The 21,904-nt window shown below is 37.9% G+C and overlaps 1 protein-coding gene across 7 annotated transcripts in view; it reads right to left on the reverse strand.

Annotated features, from left to right (window-relative positions):
- The window catches only part of cadm3 (cell adhesion molecule 3), a 71,573-nt gene that overhangs the window by 27,318 nt on the left and 22,351 nt on the right, over window positions 1–21,904 (reverse strand). For all 7 annotated transcript variants that reach the window (XM_077221908.1, XM_077221907.1, XM_077221904.1 and 4 more), the window contains exon 3: window positions 536–685. In XM_077221908.1, the coding sequence (XP_077078023.1) occupies window positions 536–685 (150 nt within the window). The remainder of the gene's footprint in view (window positions 1–535; window positions 686–21,904) is intronic.

The raw sequence follows: 21,904 nt of genomic DNA on the forward strand, positions 1-21,904 counted from the left end.
CCGTTTGTTAAAGTCGGTGTAAATTGCCATTTACAACCAGCTTTATCTGTAATTTGACACCTTTTGTGGGAAATAGGATATTACTTAATAAATAAATACATGTAAAAATACTCAACGATTAAAAATGTACAACAAGATTTCATTATGAAAAAGAGAGTTACTAAACATAATGCAGCCAGACTGAATGAAAGTTTGCTAAAACAATAAAAGTTTGCTTAAATAAAGTAATGTGAATGAGATCTGAACGCTATGGCAGACGGGAAGATATTCAACAAATCATATTTTATAAACCCCTTTTTCACACATCTGCTTCTGAAGACTTGAAATATATAGCCTAAATCATACAGACTAATTTTGCTACTTTTGTAGTACTTTTTTTTGTCATTTTTGGCAACTTCAGTCCCCATTCACTTTAATCATATGTAAAACAGCAGCCAGGACATTGTGTAAAACATCTGTTTTTGTACTCCACAGAAGAAAGAAAGTCCTACAGATTTGGAAGAACATGAGCATCACCATTTTCACAGGCACTCACCTCTCTTCTCTCCAAAGTACAAGGTCTGCTGGGCCGTGTTAGACCACTGGAGGGAGGAGTTATCGTTTTCCTTCACGCTGCAGGTCAGGGTCACCACCCCACCCACTGCCACCGTCTCATCTTGGGTCACTGGCTGGAAGGGGTCTTCATCTGGGCAACAGGACAGAGATAAATGAGAAGTTATTAGAGCCAAAAAAGAGAGAAAACCAAGATGGCATCATGAAATGAGATACAGAGAGAGGACAAGACAGTGAGAAAATGAGAGTAAGACTTGGGTGAAAATTAGATCCTTCGTCCCCATCATCATGATCTTTAAGTGCAGTGCTGTGTATTTCTTGCTGAAAAAAAGAAAGAAAAGAAAATGGCATCGTTAAGGTGGCCTGCACCTCATGCTGCGGGGGTCGCCATAGAAGGAAACTGAAAACTACGATTAGCATGGAAAGAGATAGGAAGGAAATTGATCAGGCATGGTAATAATTAAAATGCTGACTGAGGTCTCCAAGATTCTGAAGAAAAACAACATATCTTCAGTGAAGATATGTACAATTTCTAATTAGCCATGTATTCTATCACTCATATCTGATATTTGCTCACATATGCATTTTGGAATTTAAAAACAAAACTAAATATTAAATTTCAACATGTAACTTAGCCTGCATCATTCATGATATGGGCATGTGTAACCTGTCCTACTCGACCTGCTCTGAGCAGGCTTCGAACCGGGGTCTCCAACATAGAAGGCGGGCATACTAACAAAGATACCAAGGACCGCAGCCTCTAGCGTCAGTCGCTAGCACCCCTCTTGAGGACAGGGGAGTGAGGTTTACATGCACAGCTCTAACTGGCCTACGTCCATTACACATGAATGGTCCTTCAAAACCTTGTGCTATACTTTTTTTTTTTACTCAATTAAGTGATTAGCTGGTGAAAAAAATCCTAAATATCCTAAAATCCTAAAATAGATTTATAAAGGGACCAATCCTGGTCACATCTTATGACCAGCATATCAAAGAGACATGGACGGGTCTTTTAAGAGAACCAGGAAAACCCAAGCAGCTGCATAGCACATCCTGGCAACCACCTAGAACATTCTAGCAACTGCAAAGCATCACCCTGCAATCATCCAGAAAACTCTAGCAACTGCACAGCAACACCCTGGCAATCATCCACCAGTGGCCATTTTTTTAAGACTGCAAGGGAAGCTCGGCTTTCCTATAATGCCAAAAAATGTACGGTCAAATGTGTACTATTGTGTTAAAATTTTATTGACTAAAAATGCGTTAGAACACGTTAATCTCGTAGACGAGTTGGTTCAAAATCATCTACATATAGCAGATCGGCTGACTCGATTTCCTTCATTCATTTCCGGAGCGTCACAGAGCATTTCCCTGTTGAATCCGAGCTACCATTGACTTCAATGAGGCTGCTTTGAACAGTTTTTTCAGTGCTTCGAAACTTGACGTCATTGGATAAATCTGTGATTATGTCCCACCCACGGACACTCAGGGGCTGGACACTGGGCTTCTGCGTGATGATTGAAGTGATTGACAGCGATTTTGTACAATAAAAAGTCGCTGACGCGTAAGCTATTCAAGCTCAGTCCAATCGCGGATTTTATGTACTTGAAAGACAAACTGCTGTAATCTATTTCTTGGTATTTGCTTGGCGAAATTGCTATCCAAATTTCATCATACATTTCACAGTTTAACCTAATTCCCACTTTTCCTCCGTCGCTTTGTTACATGTGCGGGGCATTGGTGATTGGATCACGGCACATTTGTCTAGTTTGGTTTCGGTTTTGTGTCGGGATTCGGACATTCATGCTCCGCGTGTTTGTTTTCTGTTGTGAGCGCACAGGATGAGCTTACGCTCATTCTCGTGCATAACGTTCTGTCTTGTTGTGTGAACGTGCGTTTTCGTGTTCGCTCTGTTCACGTGTGTTTTGTGTAGCACGCGGTTCGTGTTTACATCGGCCGCGTGCTTTCATGTCATGTTTTGTCTTGTGCTGTGTAGCACACAGCTTGTATTTTACACTAGCTGTGTGCTTTCATGTCATGTTCTGTGTGAACACGTGGCTTATGAGTGTTCACATTGTTCTTCATGTCTCATTTTGTGTGAGCACTTTGCTTGTGATTTGTTTTACTGGCCATGTGCTTGTTTTTTTTTGGGTCATGTTCGGTGTGAGCACATGGCTTGCCTTCTGTCAATTGTGACTCCCATCTTGTTACCTGATTATTGGTTTATTTGCCCCACTTGTCCTCCCCCGTTACTTGCCTTGTTTGCTCCCAATTTATTCTCCTTGCGTTTGCAGTCTTGCGCTGGTGGCGGTAATGCACATTAAAAAGTTGTTTGCCAACCACTAATAAAAAAATCAGAAGATGAATTTTGTAGAATGTTTGTATTTTATTTTATTTTATTATTAAAATAAAGCCCATCAACTCTGCACCTAAGTCCTCGCTCCTTTCTCCATCCCCACACCTGACAGTCGAGTTTTAAAAAAAAAAGAGCTTCCCCTCTTTGAAAGACCAGCAGCCCCCACTGTCATACACAATACACTAGCAACTAAAATGCAATCACCCAGAACACTCTAGCAACTGCATAGCAACCAGTGAGAATATTCTAGCTACGCATCATAATAATGAGTTTAGTACAGATAAGTATCACTCACATTTCCACTTCACATTTTGACAGTTAACCACCAGATCCTCCGGTTAATCCTCAAGACAAAGGGCATCTCAGTAAACACACTCCAATGGTTCAAGTCTAACCTTTCAGGTAGGTCCTTCAGGGTGTCGTGGAGAGGTTTGGTGTTTAAGTTGCAACATCTAGCTACTGGGGTGCTTCAGGGCTCAGTGCTTGGACCACTTCTTTTCTCCATGTACATGTCATCACTGGGATTTGTCATTCAGAAACATGTTTTTTCCTATCACTGTTATTCTAACGACACACAACTCTACCTCTCATTCCATCCATCTCAGAATCTGACGGTAGTTGCCCGCATCTCAGCCTGCCTGACAGACCAGCACTTTCAACTAAACCTTACAAAGACAGAGCTGCTTGTGGTCTCGACCAACCCAGAACTCCATCACAACTTCTCCATTCAGCTAGCTTCGTCATCCATAACTCCATTCAGGACAGCCAGAAACCTGAGAGTTGTATTTTGTTATGATCCTATTGATGATCAATTGAACTTCACAGACTACATTTTTGCTAGAACTGCCCGGTTCTGGTGATTTGCCGTATACAACATTAGGAGGATCAGGCCCTTCCTATCTGAGCATGCTACACAACTTCTTGTTCAAGCACTTGTTCTGGACTCAGTGGACTATTGTAATGCTCTCTTGGCAGGCTTTCCAGCCTGCACTGTCAAACCTCTTCAACTGATCCAGAATGCTGCAGCAAGAGTGGTCTTTAACGAGCCAAAGAGAGCGCACGTCACTCCTCTCCCCATAAAATTGCACTGATTGCCAATTGCTGCTCGCATCAAATTCAAGGCACTGATGCTTGCCTACAGAACAACCACTGGCTCTGCTCCCTTTTACCTAAACTCATTGCTCCGAACTTACGTGCCATCAAGAAGCTTGCGTTCTGCAAGTGAGCGGCGCCTTGTGGTGCCATCTAAAAGAGGCACAAAACCATTTTCACGGACCTGGACTGTTTCCTGCTACTGGAATGACCTGCCTAACTCAACCCGAGCTGCTGAGTCTTTAGCCATTTTTAAGAAACGACTAGAAAACCATTAATACTAAAACTTCTATTCTATATCTATTTAATAAAAATTAATATGTATACTGCGTTATACAGACTAAACTGGGAAGGGTCACAGCACTTGCATATTGTTGTCCTATTGTTAGCTTAATTGCTTCTATTGCTCTCCTCATTTGTAAGTTGCTTTGGATAAAAGCATCTGCTAAATGATTAAATGTAAATGTAAATTTCATGGAAAATTGCTTAGTTTTGTGATTTTATATTGGTTGCTTAGTGTTTGTAGGGATTGGGGTTTGAGGTTAACACATGTAAAGCCCTTCAGGCATCTAACAGATGATGACTTTACTCAAATATGTCTGTGTGAGTGCGAGTATAAAGGCCAGATGCAATGCCAATGTGAGCCTAGCTGTATGATAATTCCGCCCTGGGCGGCCCATGCTCCACTTTACCCAATAATTACCACTTAGGTTATAATCGATGACCTTTTTAATGCTGACCGCTGCAGGATCAACTCTGGGCGAAGCGCTGTCTGAATGTTAGGCTAATGGCAGCTTGAATGGAGCAACGCGTTAATGTTTAGTGAATGCTGGGCAAATGCTAGCTTGATGCTGGCCAAGCTCTGGACTCAAAGAGATTAAACAGGGGGCAAAACTTGGCTGAATGTTGGGCGTATGCTGGCTGAATGACGGGACAAATATTGCTAATTGCAAGGCTAACATTGTTTGAATGCTGGCTTAATCTTGGCCTGATTCTGATTTCAAACTGGCCTTGTGATACTGCTTTTGTTGGGCTCAGTCTTGGATTGATTCAGGCTAAACGCTGGCTTAATTCTAGCCTGATGTTTTGCTAGAGCTGGGATTAACCTACTCAATCGCAGGCCAAATGCCGGGTTTCCAAGGGCAAATATGTGGGACAAACGCAGGTGCGCTAGGCGAGTGTGAAGCTGGAACGAACTCAGCCTGATTAGCCTAAAAGGCTTTAACAAGATGCTTTTATAAATAGAGTTAGAACAGAAGGGATGAGAAAAGACTAAGTCTCAGCATCTACATTACAGAACATCTGGCTATGCCATGAGCATGTGAAAACCTCATGTGCGCTCAAAACTGACAGTGGTAGAATTAAGAGTTTGCTCTCTAAACCCAATGAACCTATGCCAACAGATAATAGGCTAAAATTAGCCTTTAGCTTTAGCGCACACAGTGCGGGCTACTTATCGGCAACCAATTAGAGCAGTGTTAGCAGTTAATAAGCGATTAGTGGGTCACATACACGCTCTCTGTGCAGTGGACAACTGCTGCAGGGGGCACTTACTGAGACTCTCAAAATGGCATCTGATCCATTTAACTGGTTATGTCAGGACACTGACTCGACTCTAATCACTGAGTGGATGGAGTGGAAATGCGGAGAGAAAGAATCTGGGTGAATTCAATTTCAAAGAGAACACCACTATGTCCTACTCACTCCGAAGGGCAGAACACTTAAAGTGAGTACTCTGAAGGGTGCGGGGCTTCACTGTCTCATATCTGCATGATTGGAACAGACTACACAAATATATGTCACTGCCACTTAATTTTGAACCATAACATTGGCTTGATGACATACGCAGTAAAATTCATGGGAAATTTTTAATTCTGACATTTACTCATCCTCATGTCATTTCAAACCTGCCTGGAACACGAAAGAAGAAATTTTGAATAACTTTTCAACTGCATTTTTTCAAACCAACCAGTAACGAAAGTCATTGGTGTCCAATCAAAACAACACTGGACCCCCACTGACTTTCATAATAAATGTAAAAAAAAAAAAAAAAAAATTGTATTTGTTCCACAAATACAAGTTTGGAATAACAGATGGACAAGAAGTAGTGACAAAAAATGTATTTAAAATGTTTTTAACAACATTTACATTTATGCATTTAGCAGATGCTTTTTTTCCAAAGCAACTTACAAAAGAGGAACAAAATCAATTAGTCAAAGAGCAAAATATTCACAATATACAATGCCAGGTTTATTAGACAAGTGCATTAGGAAGCAAGCTAGAGAAGAGGAGAAATACTGAGTAGAGTGTTTTGTGAGTGCTAAAAAAAGCTTATAAATCAGCCAAAAAAGTGTTTGTCTAGTGTTTTGCACATGTTTCTGTGATGGGGTAGGTGATAGAAAATATTATTAACCTGATGTAAAATCATTGGAAGTCTATGAAATGTTCTCACTATAGTGAAACAAATGTGTGTGTGTGTCCTCAATGACATGGAGTACCTTAAATTTTATTCCGGCCACAACTGGGAGCCATCGGAGTGAAATCAGGAGGGGTGTGACGTTGGGTGTGAAAAGCAAATTATTAAGATAGTGTAAAGAGATTTTTTAAAGAATATTATTTTCACCAAAAAATAAAAATAGAAAATAATGTTTTTTATGTAATATTGCAATGTTTATTGTAAATGATTTATCCATGCACATCAATCTTTTTTTAAACTCATGTGCCCTCTATCTTTATTCAAAAACATTAACATGATTTACAGATTTTACAATTTTGAATTGAATTAATTTGCGAATTGAGAATGATTAATTTAGAGTTTCAATTGATCATATTTGATTAATGATTAATTTCTCAATTTTAAAATGCATTTTTGCATTATGGCTCAAACCATGTTTATCCTCAATGCAAATGAACCTACATTTAATTAGGGATGGCCCGATACCATTTTTTTTCAAACCGATACGAGTACGAGTATTTACATTTGTGTACTTGCCGATATCGAGTACCGATACCGATATTTCTACCGCAAAAGTAACTATAGGCTCCCAGAAAAGAAGACAGAAGACTATTTTAGAACACAGGTTAGAAGACTGTTTTTATTTTCTTCTCTGCTTGTTTTAACAAGTCTAAAAATAAATAATAATGAGTAAAATAATAAATGTATTAACACACAAACCACTGTTAATTTAACATAAAAGCAAGCAGTTACTGCGTGCATGGTCTGACATGACTGAATGCGCCCAAAGTGCGCTCCCTTAATAGTCTAATTCCTAAAAAGCTGACAGTTCATCGCGATCTCACACATCTGTTATTATCAATGAAGCTGACTGCACAATGAATCTTTCATAATATCCACACTTTGTTTATCATAATTAGAGGATTTGCCAGCATACAGAATTCAGCACTGAACAAAAAAGTTTTGAGCAGTGAGGGGAGTCTATCTTAAATGCTTCTGATTAGCCATTGCGTTCAAGAAATCAACACACATGTCTGTGATTGGCTACATCGCTCAACGCTGCAAACATGTTAAGAATAGAAACTCTGGCCTGTAAATCGTTTCTATTTTGTTTTAGTTGTTCTTCTTGCTTTTCTGCAACAGATGAATGAAAATCTATTAGTTTTAATATGTTGTATTCATAGATATTTCTAGTTTGCGGGAGTCCCGCGAATCGTTTTATTCTCCCGGAACCCGCACACACAGAGTGAGTGCATTACCGCCCGCGCCCGCGCTCGCGCTCGGCCATCAGATCCGCACTCTTTTGCGTTGGGAGTGCACGTCCCTATGCCTCAGTTCACCTCGACAAAGCACTCGCGGCGGCCAGTTTCGTTTCGCAAAATGTACGTGGTATCGGGGCGTGGTATCGGCGAATTTTTATGAGTACGAGTACGAGTAGCCTATATGAGGACAGTATCGACCCGATCCCCGATGCCAGTATCGGTATCGGGCCATCCCTACATTTAATGTAGTCTGGGTCGTATTTACATTTACCTTGTTTAATCTTCTACAAAGAGACATATGAATTTGTGTCAAAATAAAGCAGAGTTTTCTGGACAAACTGCTTTTTATGCCAACAACAAAAGACATGGAAAGCACTTTCTCCTTCTTCTGAGGAGCAGATAAGCCTATTTATTTATCTATGCATGCTCATATTTGGTTAGTTAGAATTTCCTCCTGCAGTCTTCAGCCCTGCAACCCATTTTTGGGTCACGAGTCACGACCCATCAGATGAAAAGCACTGCCTGAGTATTCACACACAGACACACACACACACTGTTGATTTAAAAACACCCAGACAGTGTCATTCTCCATCACATCTTGCTTTCTCTCTGCCTTTTTCTAGGTGTCTCTCGCTCACACACACACAAATGTGTGAGGGTGTAGAAAGCACACAGTCTATATTTAAAGCAACATCGTTTACACCCTCCTCACATAGACGAGAGAGAGCAGAGAGTACGGCTGCTGAAAGAGACAAAAGCGAAAGATTACAGATAAACAGATGAATACAGCGAAAGACTGACGAAGAAAGCCAAAAGGAGAGACAGAGAAATAAACGAGAGAGAGAGAGAGAGGGAGGGAGAAGATGAGTGTTTGTATGTCAGCGATAACACAGGTTGGAGTGTAATAAATACAGTCCAAAAACAGACAGTGAAAAATAACCCCTTCATCTCTCCATTTCCCTCTTCCTCCTTTCTCATCTCTCTCCATCTGTGCTTCACTTCTTCTTTCCTTTTCCTCCTCCTTCCATCTGTCTCTTTCTGCCTCTCCATATTTTCCCTCTGGTATTCTCTCACCTCTACACCCTCTCCTCTATCCCTCTGCTACGGTCTCTATGTTTCCTCCACTGCATATGTAGATGTCTATTTTCCAGCCTGATTACGTTTGATGGGCATTAAACATCCTTTTGGTTCCTCTCTGATCTCCAACTGCTTGTGTGTATGTATGTGTGTGCAGTTGGACTAGAGGAAGTCCTTGTTGTCTTATTAATTGGTCAGACTACATGACCACATTTATAAGATTTGATTTGATTGATCTTCTAACTGCTGGGACATATTTGCTTAATCATAATCTGGCAATGTGTGTGTGGGACCAAATATTGGTTTATGAAGCTCAATGGAGATTGCAAGAACCCATTTGACCCCGACGAAGATCTATGGATTTAACACATAACGCCTTCCCGTCCGACAAGAGATCCGTAAGAGGTAATGGGTCAACATACAGCCACAGGGCCCAGAATTCTTAGTGACGGCCCTGTTGATAAACAGAACGGACAGTAAGATTTTTTTAATTGTCAAGATCTTAGATCACATTTAATATAAATACATGACGAAAAATTTATATTTTAGATGCCTTTTACACTACAAAATTATTTTCTTAATCAGCATTTTTTTTAAATCTTAAACTATTAGCAAAAGATTGTTAAAAAGTAGGATAATATATATATGTAAGGAATAATTGACGACAGCCCGTTTAATTATTAGAAAAATAATGCACACCCGAGGTGGTAATGCGGTCACGACGCGAAGCGGAGTGGCCATTACACCTCGGTGTGCATTATTTTTCTAATAATTCAACGGCCTGAAGTCAATTATTCCGCTTATACTACAGTTACCACACATCGAAACATTGTTCAAATGATGTATTTCAAGACGTTTGTAAAGTTTTTGTCATTAAAACGCTCTTGTATGTAGGACTAATTTATTGCGCATCTAATCCCACGCCTCCGTTGCTAATTCCAAAACGTCATTTTAGAGTTAGTAACAGAGGTTTGAGCAACTGATAGCAGACTAATGCTGGACATACTTAACGACTGGCTGAAACAATCTGTTTCCATCGACTGCAGCAGATTTTAAACAGACTGAACGCGCTGAACACGCGTTTGGGCATGATCGATCATAACAAAGTATCAAATTACATTCATAACCGGCCTTACAATAAGTGTGTGCCCGGCTTTATGCAGTTATTAATGCAGTTATTAGAGAGAGCGAGAGAGAGAGAGAGAGAGAGAGAGAGAGAGAGAGAGAGAGAGAGAGAGAGAGAGAGAGAGAGAGAGAGAGAGAGAGGCATGTGCTTCAATGTTATTATTTATTAATTAATTCAATTCATTTTAATTAGTTCGTTCATGTTTTTTCCTAATATTGACAGTAGTAAATGAAACACAAAGTCCTATTAACAAATAGGCTATAGGCCTATCAATAATTATTTATTTGTTATAGCCTATTATCTGCAATAATTACGAAAACCCGTGCAGCAGAACTATCAATTTATTTATATAGGCCTATTCAGTTTAATTTTCTATTGACTATATAGGGCTATATACTTTGTTTATTAAAATTAAACTGCATGTTTCCATTGATTGTGAAGTTAGACATCGAAAATTGCAGATCAAGCGCATGGGCTGCATGTTTTTTCTTGTTATGAATTGTATCCTATTTTCCGTTATTACAGTTAACTACGCGAAGTGATATGTAACTGTAATGCGGTCAAGACCTGCCTGGAACTACGTTAGCCGTGCGTTTCCCTGAAAATAATTGCACACCTTAGAACGTTCTCAACCAATCAGAATCAGGCATTCAACAGCCCTGTAGTATAAATAAATATATATCACAGGAATAAAATTAAATTTTAAAATATATTTCATCGTTCACATACTCACGTAAACACTTGTTTAAAGCTGTATGCAGTACATTAGTAGGTAATTCGGAGGTTTTTTTCAACATGACTCTTTCCAACCCCCCACTCAATGCCAGCTGTTGCCCTATAACCACCCCACCCCAAGCACTCACACACACACGCTTTTCTGCCCGATAACTGCCCCCCTGGGTGTGTATGCTCTTATCCTTATGTCATTCGCCCTCTTTTTCATCCTTCTCTCTTCTTTTTCCATTTTCACACAATTTGTGATTCACTTTGAAGAGAAGTTCCATATAAATATGAAATGTAATTTTCATGTCAAAACAAACAGTCCTTACGACCACATTTCAAATGAATAGATTTAATATGAATGATGTTGGAACAATATTGCTACAGCGTCATCATTTTATATATTGAGCACACAAAGATTGTTCCTTGCTTGGTTGAGGATCAAGCTGAAATTAAAAGTACTCATTAAGATACTAGAAATCATCATAGAAAATATGATTCAATATAAATATTTACAAAAACTCACTGTTAGAGAACATACAAAACATTCAAACACCCTGCAGCAGACAAGGTCTTCATTAAATGACTGCAAAACAATTTTTTTGAAAGATTTATTCTCTTTTCTTTCTCTTTCCCGCTCTTTTTCACAGTTGTTGTGCCTGTCAAACATTGTTAGTGCACTCTCTCACCCCCCAGAGAGAGAGACTGAGCAGGGGGCAAGAAGGGACAGAATGACCCAGAGAAAGAGAGAGAGAGAGAGAGAGAAAGACAGATAAAGAGAGAGAGAAGGGTTAAGTCTCAAAACCTAGTGAGCTGATTCTATAGGTTCCTTTCGAATGGTCTATGATGCCCAAAGGTAACACGCTCATGTTTTATTCAGTCGTTTGAACTTGCCTATGATAGCCAAAAGTGCTGTCTAGGAAGACAGCTCAATAGATTTGTTTCAAGCATTTGAACATGACAATGATACCCAAAAGTGGATGCTGCACACTGGTGGTGGTTGAGGAGAGATCCCCTGATATGATTGTAAAGCGCTTTGGGTGTACAGTAGTACATATGAAAGTGCTATATAAATGCCTCATTCATTTATTCATTCATTCATTCATTCATTCAAAAGTGCAAACATGCATTTGATGCTCAAAAATGCTTCCTACACTGAAAAAAAATCATACATCGCTAGTACATTTCACAAATAAACAAGTCACATTAATATAGTATTAAACATGATTTTTTTTAAAAGTAGAAATACTCAAATAGTATTTTTTAATAAAATGTACTCCAATAATATAAATCTTTGAAAAAATTTTTTTACAGTTTAGATATAGGCAGCTCAATAGGTTTGTTTTAAACATTCAGCTATGCATTCAATGCACAAAAATTCTGTCTTTGTAGACAGCTCACTAGTAGGTTCCATTAAATGTCCAAAAATGAAGGTCCAAAATGCTTTCTAGATTCAAACATGCATATAATGCCCAAATAATGCTCCGAATTTTCACTACTGTAGGTATAATGCACACATTCAAACCAACCTATGATGCCCAAAAGTATTGTCTACCTTTAAATATGCATGATTACCGAAAATGCTGCCTAGATAGGCAGCTCAGTATTTTCTATTTTTTTAATCTGTTATTTATTTATCTATTTTAAATTGTGATCATACATACAATGCCCACTATTTTCTATTAAAATGTCCATTTGAATTATTCAAAATTTATTTTCATTTCTCAATTTTAATATGAATGGGTTAAGCTTAGGGTTAGGTTAGGCTAATATAACCCTAACCCTAACCCTGAAGGCCAAAAAATGCTGACTACAGTACTCACTAGTACAATGCCCAAAAATAGAATCTAGGTAGGCAGCTCACTATGCTTTCATATATATAGGTTCAGTTTAAATGTAAAACACACCTATGATGCCCAAAAGTGTTTTCTAGGTAGACAGCTCACTAGGCTAATGTCAAACATTCAGACATGCTCTACATTTGAACACACCTATGATTCCCAAAAACACTGTCTTGGCAGCTCACTAGATTTTGAGATTCAGCCAATGAAAAAGAGCACTTAGTGCTTTGGCAGGTATTGAGCGAACTGCAGCCAATAAAGCACTTTGAGAAATAAGAGGTCAATTACAAGGAGGTGGAGATATGAGATCTCTTTATCAAGCAAACAGACACACAGTGCCCTCAGCCACCACAACGCCACCATATACATACTCACACAACTAACAACCACGGCAATATAGACTCAACTTCGAGCACTTTCTCGCTCACTATCTGTCCATCTCTCATACACACACATACATCGACAGACGCCAGGAGCCTCAGAGAGTCTTGTGATGGATAGAAGCAAAGAGAAGAAAGAACAGGGTCCTGAGGGAGAAAGAGAGATATAGAGACAGATAGAGGGAGTGACAGTGAGAGGTGAAAGAAGAAAGAAGGGGGGTGAAGAAGATAAACCATAAATTAAATCATTTTAGAACAAAGGAGGAGGGTTGCTACGCAACCAGACAGGGAGGTTACCAGGGGCAACCGCTATGACCTGAAGCTTGACCCTCAAGACGAAGCGACCTCAACCCACATGCATGCAAAACAACCGTTTTAAAGGAAAAAAAGAACTGAGGAAAGAGTATAAAACAGCACATCAAAATTAAGAAAACATCAGTTGGAGATTGCAATATACAGTATGCTGTGTGTGTGAATGTGTGTTTACTTAGCTATACTTCAGGGACAAAATTATGCACAGAAGCTAGCTACAGTAAACCTGACAGAACCTCCCTATGGGGATGTCCTCAAAGGTGACAATAAATAATAAATCATGTTCGTTTTACTTTAAAATACAAAAACATTTTATTAAGGGTAGGTGGGTTTCAAAATAAACACTATAAAGTGCCAAATGTGAGTAAAAACTAGCTTTGGCAAAAAAAAACAAAAAAAAAACCTTAAAAAAAACCTTTAAAAAAGTAGCCTGACCCTCACTGATGTAAGTGATGCTTTGGTTTGAGTGACTGAACTAAAAAACACATAAAACATCTACTTGATAAGACATCTGCTACATATCCTGACATCCTTTTACTTAAAATGTGAATATATTATATTTATATAAATAAATGAATAAATAAAATTAATATATATATATATTTCTAATTAAAACAATACATTTATATATCTAATTTCTATGACAAAGCGGCTCATCCAAACACATTTATAAGGTAATACTATGTGAGTCTTTTGTTGTTACATAATACAAAGCAGTTTCTGTACTGATGCCAGACTTGAATAATATGATATTTTGGTTTGAGTCCATTAAGTTACACAAAAAACCCCCAATATAATAAAATGAAATGAAGTCCCTTTCATTTTTAAAGCATTTAAGTCACTAGCTTATTAAAAACAGACATTACATTGTTGTGTAATATATACAACTTTTTGTAATTGAATTTCCAGCAAAAACAACTAGATTGTGATATATATACCATTACTGTAAAATCACTCATGTGATATTAGATTGCATGCCGCCTACACCAATCAGCATTAAATAAAACAACAGACGTCTAAAGTATGTCCTCATTTATCTTGATAATAGTGTTGTGTGTGTGTGTGTGTGTGTGTGTGTGTGTGTGTGTGTGTGTGTGTGTGTGTGTGTGTGTGTGTGTGTGTGTGTGTGTGTGTGTGTGTGTGTGTGTGTGTGTGTGTGTATGTGTGTGTTCCAAAGTTTGCTGATGATAGAAAAGTTGGGAGATGAGAAATAACATCAATATACTCTCTCTCTCTCTCTCTCTCTCTCTCTCTCTCTCTCTCTCTCTCTCTCTCTCTCTCTCTCTCTCTCTCTTTTCAGTTAGAATCAGAGTTATTTTGTTCTCTGAGCACTGAAGTATGATGGGAATTATTTCGGACGGCAGCACAAAGACTCCCTCTGCTCTCAACTGAACACACACACACACACACACACACACACACACACACACACACACACACACACACACACACACACACACACACACACACACACACACACACACACACACACACACACACACACACACACACACTAGACCAAAGCAGCATTCAGTGCAAGCAGCCCCTCTCATAATTACCACACACACACTCAGCATAAAAGACTCAAATGTAGGGTGCACAACAACACACACACTGTCCCATGCCACATACTGTAACAGCACACTTCCACAGACACACTGCATTTTTGGAAAGTAGGTTCCTCGTATTCATTCATAAATCATTGCATTTACACACACACACACACACACACACACACACACACACACACACACACACACACACACACACACACACACACACACACACACACACACACACACACACAACAGAAACCTACACTCAAGCTAGTATGAAATATTAAGTACGCTGCATTGTGAAGTCCACACTTCACTGTGATCAGACTTTAAATGGAGGGATACACTGCTCTCCTCAGCAACACCCCCCCCCCCCCCCCCTCTCTCTCTCTCGTCCACTTCTTTTTAAACAGCTCTCTACTGTTTCTCCCTTTCAGTTCTTCACTTTAGTCTTTCATGCACTGTGCATGCAACTCGCCCTCTCTTGCTCTCTCTTTCCCTCAGTTCTGTCACTATACATCCTTTCTTCTCCACGATCTCCCTCCCATTTCTCTCTTTCGTTCTTTTGCTCTTTCATTCCCCAGAGTCTGACAGCAGGAGACTATTACACTCACAGACGGAATCTCTCTCCTCCAATTTCTCTCTGTCTGTCTGCCGTCTTCCCTCTCTCTCACTCGTTCTCCCTCCTGTGCATTCGCTGTCCTATTCCCTCCCACTCATTCTGCTCCATCCCTCCTTCTCTTTCACTCTGTCTTTTCCTGAGTGGATGTAATTGGTATCTATAGGACACTCCCTGAGAGAGAAAACTGACAAACACTGCAGAATGAAAAACAGACAGCACAATACACCAGAGCAAACACATCACGCTACACCGGACCAACACAAAAAATCAAAGCCATCAACAACACAACACAACGGAGTAAACAAACACAAAACAATACACGCAAGCAAACAAACATAGAAAAAACAAAACAGAGCGAACAAGAATGTCACAACAGATTAGCTGTCTCAGCAATATAACAGTGCAAACCAACACCCTGGCCTGAAGGAGACTTGTAGTGCTCATTTGGTTACTCTTTTTGGAAAAAAATATTTATGGGATAAACCTCTTCAAGGGTTTAAAGGGTTTATTTATGGGATAAACCTCTTCACCTCCCCAACATATCACAATCATTACATCACAACAAAAATATACACTGGCAGTCAAAAGTTTGAAATTATTAAGATTTTTCGTAATGCTTCTGAAAGAAGTCTCTTATGCTCACCAAGGCTGCATTTATTTGGGGGAAAAAATGTGTTGCTCAGGAAACATTTATCATTATCAATGTTGAAAACAGTTGTGCTCCTTAATATTTTAATGAAAGCTGTGATACACTACCATTTAAGCAAGTAAGATCTTTTTAAAAAAATAGAAATTAATGTTTTTATCCAACAAGGATCAAATGACAGTAAAGATATTTATAATGTTACAAAAGATTTCTATACAAAATAAATGCTGTTGTTTTGAACTTTCTGTTAACCAAAGAATCATGAAAAAAATATACCGTAGTTTATACAAAAATATCAAGCAGCAAAAACTGTTTTTAACATTGATAGTAATAAGAACCATTATTTATAATTGAGCAGTATTTTAGAATGATTTCTGAAAGATAATGAAGGATTCTGAAGAATCAACATTTCACAATGTTACGGTTTTTACTGTATTTTTTATCAAATAAATGCAGCCTTGGTGAGCAGAAGAGACAGAAAAAACCCCCGGAATTATTCCAAACTTTTGACCACCAGTGTAATTGTCAATACGTTAAAATACAAAGCCCTATTCACACTTGATTAGTATTATCTGGGGAACTCGTGTGATTTAGAAATTACCCCTCCACATTTGAATTTCGTGTGGCGCATTCGCACGGGATAAGCGAAGCCTATGATTTTACTAGAATTTACTGACTTAAGTCCCGGATATGATGTCAATGTGCTATTGCTTGGAATTGTCTTGTCGTTATAGGTCCAGCTGTATGATATATAATAAACAGAATAATGTTCTTTTCCGCATGCTGCTATACATGTCATCCATCTCCATCCAATCATTCTTTTTGTTTTTGCTCTTCTGGTGATTTTCAGCCTTCTCTTTCTGCAAATTGTATAGTTGTATGGTGTAGGTATAGCAATATGACCCAGCACCCAAAATACTATCAAAACACTCCAGCCCCAATTCTTTGCGAAAGATGGATAAAAAGGCGCACAGGAAACAAAAAACCTTGAAAAAATGAAACACGACCCCGCCATATCACAGAGATGCCGTTTCGCACGGGACTAATATTATCACAGGACCTCGGTGTTCGGCGAAATATGGTAGGCCATTTGCGGGACAATTTTTACTTTACAAATTAAATACATGGCCGATTCGCATGGGATTAAGATCACAGACAAACTACGCAATTATTACAAATGATTAGAGGTCACCAGGTAATACTAATCTAGTGCGAATAGGGCTAAAGACAACAAAAAACCACACAGACATTTATTTAAAAAAATGTACACTACATGTAAATGTACACTAAAAATACCAATGTGTCAAGAAATAAATAAACTGTCAAATGTTTAATTAATATAATTTATGTAAAATATAACCTTTCATAGCTCAGCTGAGTTTCCATCCCATGTGTTCAAGAAAACAAAGGCAATGCCATCTCCCAAAATACGCATAAAAATAGGTGGATGAAATAGGTGGATGTCTTGTCAAAACAATTGATATATTAAAGAGGTCTGATGGCGGCAAATAAACATGATGACACACAGGCAAACAAGCATAAAACAGCATAAAACACAACAAAAGCAAGCAAAGCAGTTCAAACTTGCAGCTCAAACCACAGGACATGAGTAACATCTCAGCACAATATGAGATCACTGTGCAACACAACAAAAAGAAAATAACTTTTAAGGCCTTAGGAACTTTTCAAACAGAACAGGTCTTGCGAAACGAGATAAAACGCCAGAAGAAACCTTTTTGAATTAGTCTGCCCAGTGCCCAATACTGCAGTAAAAGCCAAAAGAAATCGATTCATGCAAACCTGGGAGACGTTATTCAATGTCCAAAACAGAACACAGCAATCAAGAGTGGAATACCACTAAAACAGACCTGAATCATCTACTGTGGAACCCCACAAATTAGACCTGGGAAAAGTGCTGTGGAATAAAGCGAGCAATCTGCTGCAGAGTCAGGCCACGCCAATCTACTGAAGCACACCACAAATTGGGACTTAAGAATATTGGACAGCTAGATATTATGAGAGAGAGAGAGAGAGAGAGAGAGAGAGAGAGAGAGAGAGAGAGAGAGAGAGAGAGAGAGAGAGAGAGAGAGAACAGTTTAATGGTTTAATGTCAAGACCTCTGTATAACTTACTATTCGTATTATTTCTATAGTAGGCTAAATGTGTTAATGCTGTCACAATACCATGCTAATAATAGTTTTTTAAATAATAGTTTAATAGTTTTAATAAATAATAATAATAATAATAATAATAAATACATTAAAACATTAGCATGTAGGCTTTAAATACTGTTTAATTAAAGGGGTTATGAATTGACCAACTCTTACTTCAGCGTCATTGCCTCTTTAGCCCTGCCCACCGATTTGCAATTTCGCACGTCGGTAGTAGTAAATATGAGAGAGACACAAACAGAAGATTACTACAGCACTTAAACAGACGTTTTGCAGTGCCACGTTGTGGAACAATTTCCTTTCAATTGCCTTAATTTTGATACTAACATTAAGAAAGTGTTCAAAGAGACTAAAAATAAAAGATGATGCCGTGCCGATAATGAATCTGACAACTCGCAACACACAAGTGTGAGTAACAATGTTTTTACCCTTTGTCACTATTGCTTTGTGTGTTACAGATCGTTTGATATGTGTCAAGTAGGCTATACTCACTTGTGAATATATCATTTGTGAAAAACAATGTATATAAGAATGACAGTGCGACAAATGGTGGTACATTCATTCATAATTAGTTCACATGAAACACCGTAAGTTAACCTAGTTATCATTGCTTGTGATTGCCCACAACACTCAAATCTGCAAAAACATGTTGTAAATAGAAACAGTAACAGTTGATTATCTTTACTGAAGAGAGCACACACACAAATAAGCACTGAAGCATTGATCAGCAGCTATCGAATTAACTTGGTACTCAGTAGGCCTACAACTGGTACAGCTGGTATCGTTACGTTTTTAAAATGTAGGTATCGACTTATTTTGACAACACAAGAATGCACACTGTTCACAGTGTTTCAATTTCGGTGTGCATGGAATACATGTGTAACCGATGCCAACTAGTGAGAGCAGTGCGAGTAAGGCCAAGGGAAATTGTCATCTTCACGCTTTATTTAAACATTATTTAAAAATGTTTTTAATATTTTTGTAATCATGTCACATAGTTGTGTTGGAGTCAATTGTTTTATTTGTGATAACACAATGAAACATGCCAAATTGTGCAGACATACTTTTTGGTCAGGCAACAGTTTTTTTTCTATGCATATTTTGCATAGTAAAATAAAACCTGTAGTTGTCAGATAAATACCTTAACAAAGTTTAGTGTTTTGTTTTCCCTTCACATTTAAAATATTGTAAAAAAAAATATATAAAACATTTTCCTCATATTTTGATCATTTAATCATCACACATTAAACAAATACCCCCTCCAGACATCATATATATCATCATCATTTTCAAGATATCGCCACTTTCATTAAACGTGCATAAAGATGGCATGTATTAAAATGCAATGAGGTACTGCGGCAAGAGTATAAACAATATTATTCTGTTTAAAAAGTTTATTGCTGTATAACATGCACTATTGCACATATTCGTTTAAAAATATAATAGGCAATAATCAGTGTACACTGCATAGAGACATCTATGATATTCTTAGTAATAGTGTCAGTGTGCTTGGCCATCATGAATATGCATGTGTGCATTTTTGAGGGCATGTGTTACGAGTTCTGGATATGAAATAAACACAATAGCATAAGATGATCAGTGTCTTTACTGCTATTTTTCAATAAACCTCAAGAAAAAATGCGGAATGAACTGAAGTGTGGGTGGAGGTCTCTTCAAAACATCTTCCTTAGAGAGTATTGAGTCCAAAAGTATTAAATTAAACCCTGAAACTGTAAAACTTTCCATCTAAATTACACACTGACCATGAAGACAATACACCAAGCTTTTCCATTTCAAGATACACCATTAAAAAATTATGTTATTATCAGGTTTCACGCAACAAAAGAAATGAACACTTCAATCATGACTAGGTTTACATGAATCCAGCAATTCTGTTTAGAATCATTGTTATAATTAATCCCCTGATCGGGTTTAATATAATAAAAATATGAATCCCATGATGATGTTAAGCAGAATATTATAAATTAATCCCCTGATCTGGTTTAGAGTAATGAGAGGTACACTTGACTGAGCAAAATGAAAAGCAGCAGAGACAAAATGTGTGTCATAGTTACTGAGATGGAAACATGCAGAGACCTGAAGAGGAGAGATGTTAGGAATAACATTTACATTGACGTGAGACAGAATGAAGACATGTCATGTTCAGTGATCAATTCTACATTTTAATGATTCGTTTTTAAACTCTTTGCAGACAAAGAAAAAAGAAAAAAATACAAATCGGAGAAAGGGGGAGAGAGGAGATGGAGATATTCTTTAAACAGCTACAGTTGGAAAACGTTTAGCTTATGCTCTATAGGTAGGAAGGAGCAGTCAGATATCTATTTGTGCATTTGACTCATTTCTCCATTCTACAACGCTGCTGCTTCTTATCCAATACGGCTTGACTGCTAGCATTGTTCAAGGTGAAGTTTGAAATGAATCCCAGGAAAAGAGTTTACAATTAGACCCTGGTAAAGAGCTTAGCATGTCATGCTATCTTGACGACGCTAATGAGCACAAGTCAATGACAGATTCAAAAAATGCAGCTAGTTTTACTTCCTGGTTTATTTGGCACACTAATGGAGGCTCTAATTAAGTAAACTGCTTATAACATGCATTTAAAAATGCAACATGACATGCTCCAACCATCTTCTAATGAAAATCATTTATTAGTCTGTTTTTCACCATAAAAGCTCCATGGCTTAATGACTGAAGGCAAATATATTAAGACAGCCATGAATATTAGTATTGTAATTTTACTTTTGTGAAATAAAATTAATTATTATTATTATAATTATTATTATTAAATACCATTTTAATTTGACAGCACAACAGTATTAATTAAGTAGTGTATTTCTTACTTTTAATAATGGAATAAAATATTATTTATAATAATGTTAATAAAATAAATTAAATTAAAGACACAGTATGTTTACTTTTAGAGTAAAATTTCCAAAAACCACTATACAATGTTATATATTTTGTTGGCTTGTTACATAATCCCAAATGTTTCTAATAATGTTTAAATCCAGAGATGTCCATTATTTTAACCAGTGTAACAGCCCGTGTCATTGCATCAGCTGTCAGTGACCTCATATCCACCTTACCCTCGATTTCCAGTTTCACCTCTGTAGAAACCATGGAAAAACCAGCAAAGTTTTAATATGTTATGTGCTTTATTAGACAGGTGAGCAACTGTTTGGCTGGATCCCTTTATTGACAGAAAACTAATCATTGTTGACAACATGGTTAATCTTAATTCTGTAATCTTAAATCTGTAACAAAATTCAAGTTCAGGGGGAAAAAAATATGTGGATGTTTAACATAACTTTAATTGTAAAATAAACATAAACAACAAAACGTAAGGAGCCACAGCGTCCGGCATATAAGCATAATTAAAACAGCAACATAAAATGTCCCATGCCTCTCGGCCCACCCAGCTTCATAACACAGTAACATTAATTGAACTTTAATACATTAGCTCATCTATGAACACGAATTCTGCCCCACCGGATTGCTTTCTATCGGCTGTGGAGGTGAAGATGACAACTCCCTTGATAACACGCTCATTCACGGCATCATCAAGTTAGTCCTTTGTTATTGTTTTGAATATCCAACCTCTAGTGGTGAAACTTAATTTTCCCTTAAAATAATAAATTTGGTTTATTGGAAGGTAAGCTCTATTGTCACGACTCATAATATGTTTTTTAATTCTGTCATAATCTGTCATATACTC

Source organism: Siphateles boraxobius, unplaced genomic scaffold (genome assembly GCF_051911475.1).
Source record: "Siphateles boraxobius isolate OS27281-9 unplaced genomic scaffold, OSU_SipBor_1 86, whole genome shotgun sequence".
Lineage (NCBI taxonomy): Eukaryota > Metazoa > Chordata > Actinopteri > Cypriniformes > Leuciscidae > Siphateles > Siphateles boraxobius.